Raw genomic sequence first — 12,229 nt, forward strand, 5'->3', positions numbered from 1 at the left:
ACTGCCAAGGAATTCCCTACCTGATTTTTAAAATTCAATAATATGTCATAAACATCGTCCCACTTCAATACATTGACTACATAGTGGTTAAAAGCATAGGCTCTGAATCCAACAAACTTAGGTTCATCCCTTGACTCTACCACTTACCAGCTGTGTGTCCTTGAGCAGGTGACTTGACATCTCTGTGCCTCATACCTCTCACGTATAAAATGGAGATGGGAATAATAATGCCTATCTCACTGGGTTGTTATGAAGACGAAATCGTATCCTGCCTGTAAGTGCTGAGCACGGCGCCTGGTGCATAGCGAACATTCAGTAAATATTAAAATATTTAATATTTTATTATTTAAATTTTAAATTTTACAATCTTAATAATTTATATATTTTAAAATTTTAATATTTAAATTTTAAATATTAAAATTTTAAAATTAAGTTATTACCTAACCATGATTGTTATTTAACTTTTATTTACAACTTACAATGTCTGAAAGACACAGTTAAGGTGCACACATACTGCCCCTGCTGCAGACTGGTGATTATTGGAGCGCACCAGGACAGCTGGGGGTTGTTAAAATATTAAAGTAACTCCCCTGCCTTTTGGCCAACAGCTCATGCCCGAAAATTCTTAAAGTGCCTGCGTCCCCATATCCGCCGTCCCACCGCCCCAGCCCTCCCAACTCTCCCTGGGGCTTCTCCCCACTGGGACCTCCGAAGGATCCAGCATCTAGAGTTAAGCCGGTTTGGTCATACATGGCCCTTAGGTTCTTTTTGATAAATAACAGTAGCCGGTAAAGAAGTTTGGGGCAGGTGAGGGGTAACTGCTCCTGCACCTCCCTGCCTGGGTGTAAGGAAAACAAGTCTCAGAGCAAATTCTAGCCCCACAAAGACTTTGAGTAAACACACCTTCCCCAGTAAAGGGACCCCATCGATCAGCCTGTTCTGTAAGTTTGATGAAGTCCCCCTTCCGGCCATCATCTTGCAGGGAAGCGTCCCTCAAGACAGCCACGACAGGGTCGCAGAGGCAGCTGGAGTCACCCCTAGAGATGGCATCAGACGCCAGAACTCTAAGCTGAGACTGGACAGGGGCCCATTTAGGGTCAGACCCCGAGGCCCTCCCTGGGGACACAGGCCAGTCAGTACCTTCCTCCAGTGAGAGCCGATTTCTTGAGGAATTGAAAACAGATGAAATCTTCCTCCTGAAAACTCAGTTTCCAAATTGAGATGCGCATTCAGTGTAAAATAAACCCCAGATTTCAAAGGCTTCATGCCTCGAAGGAAAAGAATATAAAATATCTCCATATTTTTTGTAGATTATGTGTTGAAATGATGGTTTTTAATGTATTGGGTTAAATAAAATTGATCATTAAAAATTCCTCTCTTCTTTTTACCTTTTTCACGTGACTACTAGAAAATTGAAAATTGCATTCTGTAGCTCCCATTATTTCTCTATCAGGCACTGCTGCTGTAGTCAGTTAGGACTTTGCTGCTCAGGATCCAAGAGAGTCAGATGGGGGCAGTGAGCTTCAAATAAAAGTTTTCTAATCATGGACCTAGTTGGGGAGGTGGAGGGAGAGAAAATGGGCAGCTGCTGAAGTTCCAGGCCCTTCTGTTCCTCGTGCCCCAGGAAACACTGTGGCCAAGGCTGCTCATTCAACACGCAAGGCTGTGCATTCTCTGGGCACCACAGGCCATCAGCTATGTCCACTAGAGGTTCTGGGGTCCACAAAGAGGTTTGAGACCTGGCTGGGGGGCAGGAATCTTTGACTCTAAAATGCATAAATAAAAAATACAGAAGCAAAATGAATAAATGATGAATGTCCACAAATATGACAGTGCGTGCTTCATTCATCATTAATGTTAATACTCATTAAAGTTTCATCACCACTGAAAACAATTTGTTCAGTTTCTCACTTCACAAGAAGATAAGAATGTGCAGTGACTGTCCAGAAACCATAGTCACTTGGAAATTTAAAATATGCTGCTTGGGCCCAAGTGATCTCACACGTAGAATTATAGAAATCTTGACAAACGTTTCTACACCAATAAAAAAAATGTATTCAGTGTTGATGTGAGTGAATTGCGAGATGTCTGATGGATACAGAGTGGGGTCCCCAAACACAATGCCATAATCCCTGAAAGTCATATAAAAAGGCCTTGTAATACTGGGGTAAATAAGAAAAAATATAGGAAAGCTTAAATGGCTATCAAGTGGATCCTAGTTAAACAAGTGTGGCACACTTGTACAATGGACCCCAATGCTACCCTGGAAAACAACCCAGTACAGCCTCAAATACTGACATGGGAAGATGTTTTTGATATTGTTAGCTGAAAAGTAAGCTGGATAAGAATCTCTGACATGTAAATGCATTTTTGTTTATTGAAAAGATATGGCTGCAATAAAACAAACATAGCTAATGTTTAGGGCTAAATGCTCCACTTGAGGGGCCAGCAAACTTTTCCTGTAAAGAGCCAGATAGTAAATACTTTAGTACTTGTGGGTCACATGGTCTCTGCTGCAACTACTCAGCTCTGCCTTTGTAGCTGGGAAGCAGCCATAAATAATATGTAAATCAATCACTGTGGCTGTGTTGCAATAAAACTTTATTTACAAAAATAGGCAGAAGGCCAGATTTGGCCGCAGGGCCATAGTTTGCCAAGCCCTGCTCTATATCATTATTCTATTTAATCTCCAGATAGCCCTTTATAGCAGAGACTATCAGTGATCCTAAATTATGTATGTGGAAACTAAGGCTTAGAAAGAGCAAATGACTTGCCCAAGGTCATCAGCTCTTATGCGGCATAGAAAAAAGTCTGGAAAGAGACACACCACAGTGCATCAGTGCAGTTAACGCTGGGGAAGAGAAATGAGGCAGCTCTTACCCTTTCCAGTCCTCCTGTAATGCTTTCAGTGCATAAGTCTCATGAATGTGAAGGTTAATCTGAAAATATTCTTTAAGACTTTGGGGAAACTCACTGTCTCCTCTGCCTTCTCTGTTGACCTTGTGTGTTAGTGTGGACCAACGCCGCGGAACTGTCGGAACAATCAGTGGCCGAGGAAAGTCCTGGGACAGGGCCCTACAGAGAAATTTTTGTGGACCAGGACCTGTCCCAGCACAATAAGGTGAGGGGTCTTGGGGAAGCACAGAGCTACAGCAGCAAGAGGGACCATGGAGAGATTGCCACTGCCTCTTGTTCTCTGTGTCTCAAGGACTGTCCCTTTTTCCTACTTCCAAGAAACCACCTCTTCCTCCCAAGACATTCAGCCAGGTTTGGCCACTGCTCATTTTATCCCAAATAACATCTACAACTACAAGGTACTGAGCACCTACTGTGTGCTGGGCCATTTCCTGTGCACTTGACATTTATTAGCTCGTTAATCTTCACCATCTTCAAAAAAGATTGCATCACCCTCACTTTGCAGATGAGGAAACTGAATCTCAGAGAGGTTCAGTAATGTGTTCAAGGCTGCCCAGTGCAAGGAGCAGTGTTAGGATTCAAAGCGAGGTCTGGTTAGCTTCTCAGCGGGTACTTCTAACTCCCACACAGTAATCACTTGGTCAACCTTCAGTGATGGAACAGTGATGCAAAAACACGTTCCTTGCAGAAGGACGTGAGCCCTGAAGTCAGGGAGGCGTGGGCCGAGAGACTCGTTAAAGAACTAGAGAGGTTTAAAGCAGGGATGCGAGCAGAACAGGTGGATTCAAGCCATCCTGGGAAGGGCCCAGGTCAATTTCTCCCCACTTAGACACGCCTCGAAAGTTACTCTAAAAGAAGGAGTCTGTAATATCTCGCAGGGCCAGGGCCTGCTCCTGCAGCAATTCTCAGAGTTTGTGAGGAGCAGACCTACCTGGGGTTCTTGTCAGACACGGAAATCCAAACCTTCAGGAGGCAGGGGGTTCCAACCCAGGCATCCTGGGACCAGACTCTGAAAAATGTTGCAGAAAGGCGAGAAGCCACGCTCAGATTCTGTATTTATCGCTGTGTAACAAGCCATCCCAAAACTTAGCGGCTTCCAACAGCAATTCATTATTCCCCAGAATCTATGGGTTGACCTGGAAGGTTCCTTTGCTCGTGTCCCCTGGCCTCACTCATGCGGCCTCAGTAAGCCGCTGGCTTGGCCAGGCTGGTGGTCGGTCTCCATTGGCCTCCTTCCCACATCTAGGGCCTCAGCCAGGACGCCTGGACTGGTGCGCCCCTTTGTGCATGTGGCTTTTCATCACAGCACGGTGGTCTCGGGGTTCCCAGGGGGCCAGAGCAGAAGCTGCACAGCCTGTAAGAACTTGCCTGGAGATCATGCAGCATCACTTCCACTCCATTCCGTTGGTTAAAGCTAGTCACGGGGCCAGCCCAGACTAGAGGGTGAGGAAATAGACTGGATGGCAAAACTGCAAAGTATTTGTAGCCATTTCTCAACCTGCCTCAATTTTAACTTGGAAATATAGTGCAACCACTATAATTTTTTCTATTTATAGAAAATTTTTATAAGCCATTTATCATTTTTTCTATTTATAATAGAAATAATTCTTTCTCTTGATAAGTCGTTTATACCCTGACTTGCCAGGACTCCTTCAAGTGACAATAAACAAATTAGCTTGAGGGGGCGCATTGAGTAGCTCATCTTATTGGAAAATTTAAAGGGCCACTAGCTTCAGGTATGGCTAGATCCAGGAGCTTGAATAATGTCATCAGAACACCTCCCCACTACCAACTTCTCCCCTCTGTTTCCCTCAGTGTCTGGCTTTCTTCATAAGGCTGGCTTTGTGTGTTAGAAAAGACAAACTCAGGCAAACAAGCCTACATGATCCAAAAGAAGGCAAGATCCTCTCCCTCTGTAATCGATGTGTGAAATCTCTGATTGACCAGCTTGGGCCACATGCACATGGGGAGGTGGGACAGGAAGGAGCAGGGCACATGACTGACAGTCCTACCCAGACCAAATGGAAGGAGGAACACTCCCTCCAAGAAGGGCAAGGGGACCCTCAGCAGGAAAGCAGAACCCACAGCTGTCCACTGCCCTCTGCAAACTTCTTATATTCCAGCACTGGCACGGGGCCTGGCACTTAGTTGCTGCCCGATGAATGTTTGTTGCATGAAAAATGAATAAGCACCTGGCTGATCATAACAGGTTGAAACAGGGGAAACTGCCCAGGAGTAGGGAATATGTCTGATGCTCTCTCTTGAAGTTTTGCCACCAACTTTCACAAGGACCCAAAGGAAGGCCCCTGGCAGCAGCTGGCAATGTCAGACAGGCTTTCTCATGAGCGAGACCCTGTCCTTCCCCAGGTCACGGAGCTAGCAGGTCGTGAGGCTGACTGCACGGCTCTCCTGGGAATGAGCTGGCCCAGAAATTGCCCGTTTACCTCCTCCCGTGACTGCTTTGGAAAAGGCCTCTGGGGAATTTCTTCTTCTTCTTCTTCTTCTTCAGTTTTTCTGACATTTTATTGATAACGTCTGGTGAGAAGTTTGGGGGAAATTTTTTTTCATTTTTTGGAAAACCTAACCAATTCTTTGGCTGCAGAGCTTTTTCACTGGAGAGATGGAGGACAGGGTGAATTATACCTGTGGGTAAAGTCTACCAGCAATTTTGTTTTTCCAGCCGAAAGGTTACATGAGCCCATGCAAATAAATCAGTATTCCTGTCTCATTTACTTTCCAGATTGAGTTACCTGGAAAAAATTCATACATGAATAGCCAAAAGAGGCAGGAAATATTAGAAGAGAGGAAAGGGAAAACAAATAGTTAAGAATGTTTTAAGTTAAAACAAATAACCCTCATTATAGGCAGAATGTGGTCAAACAGAATGTTGTTTTCCTAAGTACCTTTCCTAGGTCCCCGGTGTGCTAGGCTGAATATTATAAATGAAAACACTCTAAGTAAACTTTCTAGCAACAAAAGTTCCCAAGTGGGATGGTCGTTCTTAATATGAAAGTCTAATTCTCGGGGAAAGGAAAGTTTCCGTACCTGTGAGGTACAGACATCCATTACAGGAGTCTATATACAAGTACATCATTTTAACCCAATTCTTGTCTCTATGAGATTTTCCAAGTGACAGAGATAGCCTTGAAAGTCTGCTTTTTCCCTCCCTGCCTGCCCTCACCTTCCCAAAGAATGATACCATATTTTTCCTGTCTTTCTTTAAATGGGCTCAGCCTTACACCCAGACCCACACCTAGTAAATTTCCCATCTGGCCTCCACCCAGGATGAAATAATTCTGCTGCTGGGAAAAGAAGTCAGCCGTCTCTCCGATTTTGAACTTGAATCTAAATACAAAGACACGGTGATAGCAAGCCTGCAGAACCAAGTGGCCAACCTAAGGCAGAAGCTGTTGGAAACAGCTGCCTCCAGGCAGAAGGAGAGGGTGATCCCGCCCAAGTTTCAGGTTCTGCATGAAGAGGACGATGCCCAACAGAGAGAGATCCAGAGCTTGAAAAACCAGGTAGGGCTCAGAGACAAGTGGGTCGGGGCCTTGGGGTCACAACACAGGGTGACAGCTCTCAGGTAGAGCCTGGGGGGAACCACCCGGGTAGTTAGAAATGGGCAGTCAGCACAGCATGGTGAGGAGTACAGTTCCAGGGAGTGCAGGGTTGGCAAGTTTCTAGCCTTGTAAGAACAATATTAGATTTCGTTAAGTGCCTACCATGTTCAGGCCCCGGTGCAGGTGCTTTGGGTGCATTAGCTTATTTATTTATTTATTTATTTATTTAATTTATTTATTTAATTTATTTATTTATGGCTGCATTGGGTCTTCGTTGCTGTGCACGGGCTTTCTCTAGTTGCAGTGAGCAGGGTCTACTCTTCACTGTGGTGCATGGGCTTCTCATTGCAGTGGCTTCTCTTCCTGCAGAGCATGGGCTCTAGGCACGTGGGCTTCAGTAGTTGCAGCATGAGGGCTTCAGTAGCTGTGGCTCGCGGACTCTAGAGTGCAGGCTCAGTAGTTGTGGCCCACGGGCATAGTTTCTCCACAGCATGTGGGATCTTCCTGGACCAGGGCTCGAACTCCTGTCCCCTGCATTGGCAGGGGGATTCTTAACCACTGCACCATGAGGGAAGTCCCCTCATCAGCTAGTTAAACCTCAGTCTTCTGGCAGATGCCATTCTACAGATGAGGAGACTGAGGCACGCTCAGAGATGCCCAGGAGCTTGTTACAGCTTGCACAGCAAGTGAGAGGCAGTGATGTGACTTGGGCTCAGCTCTGCCACCTTGTACACCTCATGCTTTCACACCCACTTTGCATTTCCACCCAAGTCCTGTCGCTTCAGTGACCACTTCTCATACCCACCCAGACCCAGCCAGAAAGAGCTGGAGGTGGGGAGAAGGAACCCTACAGTGTTCCAAACACTGAGGCCTTTATCAAACCCTGAAGGCAGCTGCTGGTTCATTTATAGGGAATTTCACCAAAAATTCTCCACCCAGAATGTCTGGATTTACCAGTCAACTTCCTTCCTCCTGAAACTAAATCCAAAAGAAAAAAAATTTTTTTTTAAGTTTTAAAGAACTACTTTAAAATTGGCCCCTGATCTTGTACATAAATTATATCTCAACAAAGTTGATAAAAAAGCAATAGGTCATTGATGAATTTTGGCCTCAGTGCATAATTCTGCTTAAAACCATAGTCAGATTTGGTTCAACATGGCGGAGTAGAAGGACATGCTCTCACTCCCTCTTTCGAGAACACTGGAATCACAACTAACTGCTGAACAATCATCGACAGGAAGACACTGGAACTCACCAAAAAAGATACCCCACATGCAAAGACAAAGGAGAAGGCGCAATGAGACAGTAGGAGGGGCGCAATTCCAATGAAATCAAATCCCATCACTGCTGGGTGGGTGACTCACAAACTGGAGAACACTTATACCACAAAAGTCCACCCACTGGAGTGAAGGTTCTGAGCCCCACGTCGGGCTTCCCAACCTGGGGGTCCAGCAATGGGAGGAGGAATTCCTAGAGACTCAGACTTTGAAGGCTAGTGGGATTTGATTGCAGGACTTTGGCAGGACTGGGGGAAAGAGCGATTCCACTCTTGGAGGGCACACACAAAGTAGTGTGTGCATTGGGACCCAGGGGAAGGAGCAGTGACCCCCATAGGAGACTGAACCAGATCTACCTGCTAGTGTTGGTGGGTCTCCTGCAGAGGCAGGGGACAGCTGTGGCTCACCAAGGGACAAGGGCACTGGCAGCAGAAGTTCTGGGAAGTATTCCTTGGCATGAGCCCTCCCAGAGTCTGCCATTAGCTCCACCAAAGAGCCTGGGTAGGCTCCAGTGTTGGGTCACTTCAGGCCAAACAACTAACAAGGAGGGAACCCAGACCCACCTATCAGCAGACAAGCAGATTAAAGTTTTACTGAGCTCTGCCTACCAATGCCACAGCCAGCTCTACCCACCACCAGTCCCTCCTATCAGGAAACTTCCACAAGCCTCTTAGATAGCCTCATCCACCAGAGGGCAGACAGCAGCAACAAGAAGAACTACAATCCTGCAGCTTGTGGAACAAAAACAATATTCACAGAAAGACAGAAAAGATGAAAAGGCAGAGGGCTATGTAACAGATGAAGGAACAAGGTAAAACCCCAGAAAACAACTAAATGAAATGGAGATAGGCAACCTTCCAGAAAAAGAATTCAGAATAATGATAGTGAAGATGATCCTGGACCTCAGAAAAAGAATGGAGGCAAAGATCGAGAAGATGCAAGAAATGTTTAACAAAGATCCAGGAGAATTCAAGAACAAACAAATAGAGATGAACAATACAATAACTGAAAAAAAAACCACACTAGAAGGAATCAATAGAATAACTGAGGCAAAAGAACGGATAAATGACCTGGAAGACGGAATGGTGGAATTCACTGCTGCGGAACAGAATAAAGAAAAAAGAATGAAAAGAAATGAAGACAGCTTAAGAGACCTCTGGGACAACATTAAACACAACAACGTTCACATTATACGGGTCCCAGAAGGAGAACAGAGAAAGGACCCGAGAAGATATTGAAGAGATTATAGTCAAAAACTTCCCTAACATCGGAAAGGAAATAGCCACCCAAGTCCAGGAAGCACAGAGAGTCCCATACAGGAGAAACCCAAGGAGAAACACACCGAGACACATAGTAATCAACTTGGCAAAAATTAAAGAAAAATTATTGACAGCAGCAAGGGAAAAATGACAAATAACATACAAGGGAACTCCCAGAAGGTTAACAGCTGATTTCTCAGCAGAAACTCTACCAACCAGAAGGGAGTGGCATGATATACTTAAAGTGATGAAAGGGAAGAACCTACAACCAAGATTACTCTACCCAGCAAGGATCTCATTGAGATTCGATGGAGAAATCAAAAGCTTGACAGACAAGCAAAAGCTAAGAGAATTGAGCACCACCAAACCAGCTCTACAACAAATGTTAAAGGAACTTCTCTAAGTGGGAAACACAAGAGAAGAAAAGGACCTACAAAAACAAACCCAAAACAATTAAGAAAATGGTCATAGAAACACACATATCGATAATTACCTTAAACGTGAATGGATCAAATGCTCCAACCAAAAGACACAGGGTTGCTGAAAGGATACAAAAACAAGTCCCATCTATATGCTGTCTCCAGGCGACCCACTTCAGACCTAGGGACACATACAGACTGAAAGTGAGGGGATGGAAAAAGATATTCCATGCAAATGGAAATCAAAGGAAAGCTGGAGTAGCAATACTCATATCAGGTAAAATACACTTTAAAATAAAGAATGTTACAAGAGACAAGGAAGGACACTACGTAATGATCAAGGGATCAATCCAAGAGGAAGATATAACAATTATAAATATATATGCACCCAACATAGGAGCACCTCAATACAAAAGGCATTCACTAACAGCTCTAAAAGAGGAAATCAACAGTAACACAATAATAGTGGGGGACTTTAACACCTCACTTACACCAATGGACAGATCATCCAAAGAGAAAATTAATAAGGAAACACAAGCTTTAAATGACACAATAGACCAGATAGATTTAATTAATATTTGTAGGACATTCCATCCTAAAACAGCAGATTACACTTTCTTCTCAAGTGCGCACGGAACATTTTCCAGGATAGATCACGTCTTGGGTCACAAATCAAGCCTCAGGAAATTTAAGAAAATTAAAATCATATCAAGCATCTTTTCTGACCACAACGCTATGAGATTAGAAATGAATTACAGGGGAAAACCTGTAAAAAACACAAACACATAGAGGCTAAACAGTACGTTACTAAATAACCAAGAGATCACTGAAGAAATCAAAGAGGAAATCAAAAAATACCTTGAGACAAATGACCATGAAAACACAACGATCCAAAACCTATGGGATGCAGCAAAAGCATCCCATAGTTCTAAGAGGGAAGTTCATAGCTATACAAGCCTACCTCAAGAAACAAGAAAAATCTTAAATAAACAATCTAACGTTACACCTAAAGGAACTAGAGAAAGAAGAACAAACAAAACCCAAAGTGAGCAGAAGGAAAGAAATCATAAAGATCAGAGCAGAAATAAATGAAATAGAAACAAAGAAAACAATAGCAAAGATCAATAAAACTAAAAGCTGGTTCTTTGAGAAGTTAAACAAAATTGATAAACCATTAGCCAGACTCATCAAGAAAAAGAGGGAGAGGACTCAAATCAATAAAATTAGAAAGGAAAAAGAAGTTACAACAGACACCGCAGAAATACAAAGCATCCTAAGAGACAACTACAAGCAACTCTATGCCAATAAAATGGACAACCTGGAAGACATGAACAAATTCTTAGAAAGTTATAACCTTTCAAGTCTGAACCAGGAAGAAATAGAAAATATGAACAGACCAATCACAAGTAATGAAATTGAAACTGTGATTAAAAATCTTCCAACAAACAGAAGTCCAGGACCAGAAGGCTTCACAGGTGAATGCTATCAAACATTTAGAGACGAGCTAACACCCATCCTTCTCAAACTCTTCCAAAAAATTGCAGAGGAAGGAACACTCCCAAACTCATTCTCTGAGGCCACCATCACCCTGATACCAAAACCAGACAAAGATACTACAAAAACAGAAAATTACAGACCAATATCACTGATGAATATAGATGCAAAAATCCTCAACAAAATACTAGCAAACAGAATCCAACAACACATTAAAAGGATCATACACCATGTTCAAGTGGGATTTATCCCAAAGAGGCAAGGATTCTTCAATATAGGCAAATCAATCAATGTGATACACCATATTAACAAATTGAAAAAGAAAAACCATATGATCATCTCAATGGATGCAGAAAAAGCTTTTGACAAAATTCAACTCTGATTTATGATAAAAACTCTCCAGAAAGTGGGCATAGAGGGAACCTACTTCACCATAGTAAAGGCCATATATGACAAAGCCACAGCAAACATCATTCTCAATGGTGAAAAACTGAAAGCATTTCCTCTAAGATCAGGAACAAGACAAGGATGTCCACTCTCACTACTATTCTTCAACATAGTTTTGGAAGTCCTAGCCACAGCAATCAGTGAAGAAAAAGCAATAAAAGGAATCCAAATTGAAAAAGAAGAAGTAAACTGTCACTGTTTGCAGATGACAGGATACTCTACAGAGAGAATCCTAAAGATGCCACCAGAAATCTACTAGAGCTAATCAATGAACTTGGTAAAGTTGCAGGACACAAAATGAATGCACAGAAATCTCTTGCATTCCTATACACTAATGATGAAAAATCTGAAACAGAAATTAAGGAAACTCTCATGTACCACTGCAACCAAAAAATACAATACCTAGGAATAAACCTACCTAGGGAGACAAAGACCTGTATGCAGAAAACTGTAAGACACTGATGAAAGCAATTAAAGATGATAGCAACAGATGGAGAGATATACCATGTTCTTGGATTGCAAGCATCAATATTGTGAAAATGACTCTACTACCCAAAGCAATCTACAGATTCAATGCAATCCCTATCAAATTACCAATGGCATTTTTTAGAGAACTAGAACCGAAAAGCTTAAAATTTGTGTGGAGACACAAAAGACCCCGAATAGCCAAAGCAGTCTTGAGGGAAAAAAACGGAGCTGGAGGAATCAGACTCCCTAACTTCAGCCTATACTACAAAGCCACAGTAATCAAGACAATATGGTACTGGCACAAAAACAGAAATATAGGTCAATGGAACAGAATAGAAAGCCCAGAGATAAACCCACACACCTATGGTCAACTAATCTATGACAAAGGA

General features: G+C 43.1%; 2 protein-coding genes and 1 pseudogene across 3 annotated transcripts in view; all 3 read left to right on the forward strand.

The window, feature by feature from the left end:
• The window catches only part of LOC308620767 (centrosomal protein of 78 kDa-like), a 418,103-nt pseudogene that overhangs the window by 293,718 nt on the left and 112,156 nt on the right, over positions 1–12,229 (forward strand). The window lies entirely within an intron of this gene.
• Positions 1–12,229, forward strand: part of LOC308620072 (forkhead-associated domain-containing protein 1-like) — a gene marked incomplete at its 3' end in the record, with an annotated part of 254,740 nt that overhangs the window by 195,734 nt on the left and 46,777 nt on the right. The window lies entirely within an intron of this gene.
• Positions 1–12,229, forward strand: part of LOC308620074 (forkhead-associated domain-containing protein 1-like) — a gene marked incomplete at its 3' end in the record, with an annotated part of 87,888 nt that overhangs the window by 42,726 nt on the left and 32,933 nt on the right. The window contains exons 4-5 of the mRNA XM_081239411.1: positions 3,012–3,121; positions 6,201–6,437. Of these exons, the coding sequence (XP_081095537.1) occupies positions 3,012–3,121; positions 6,201–6,437 (347 nt within the window). The remainder of the gene's footprint in view (positions 1–3,011; positions 3,122–6,200; positions 6,438–12,229) is intronic.

The sequence above is a fragment of the Mesoplodon bidens genome (assembly GCF_964165515.1).
Source record: "Mesoplodon bidens genome assembly, chromosome: 7".
Lineage (NCBI taxonomy): Eukaryota > Metazoa > Chordata > Mammalia > Artiodactyla > Ziphiidae > Mesoplodon > Mesoplodon bidens.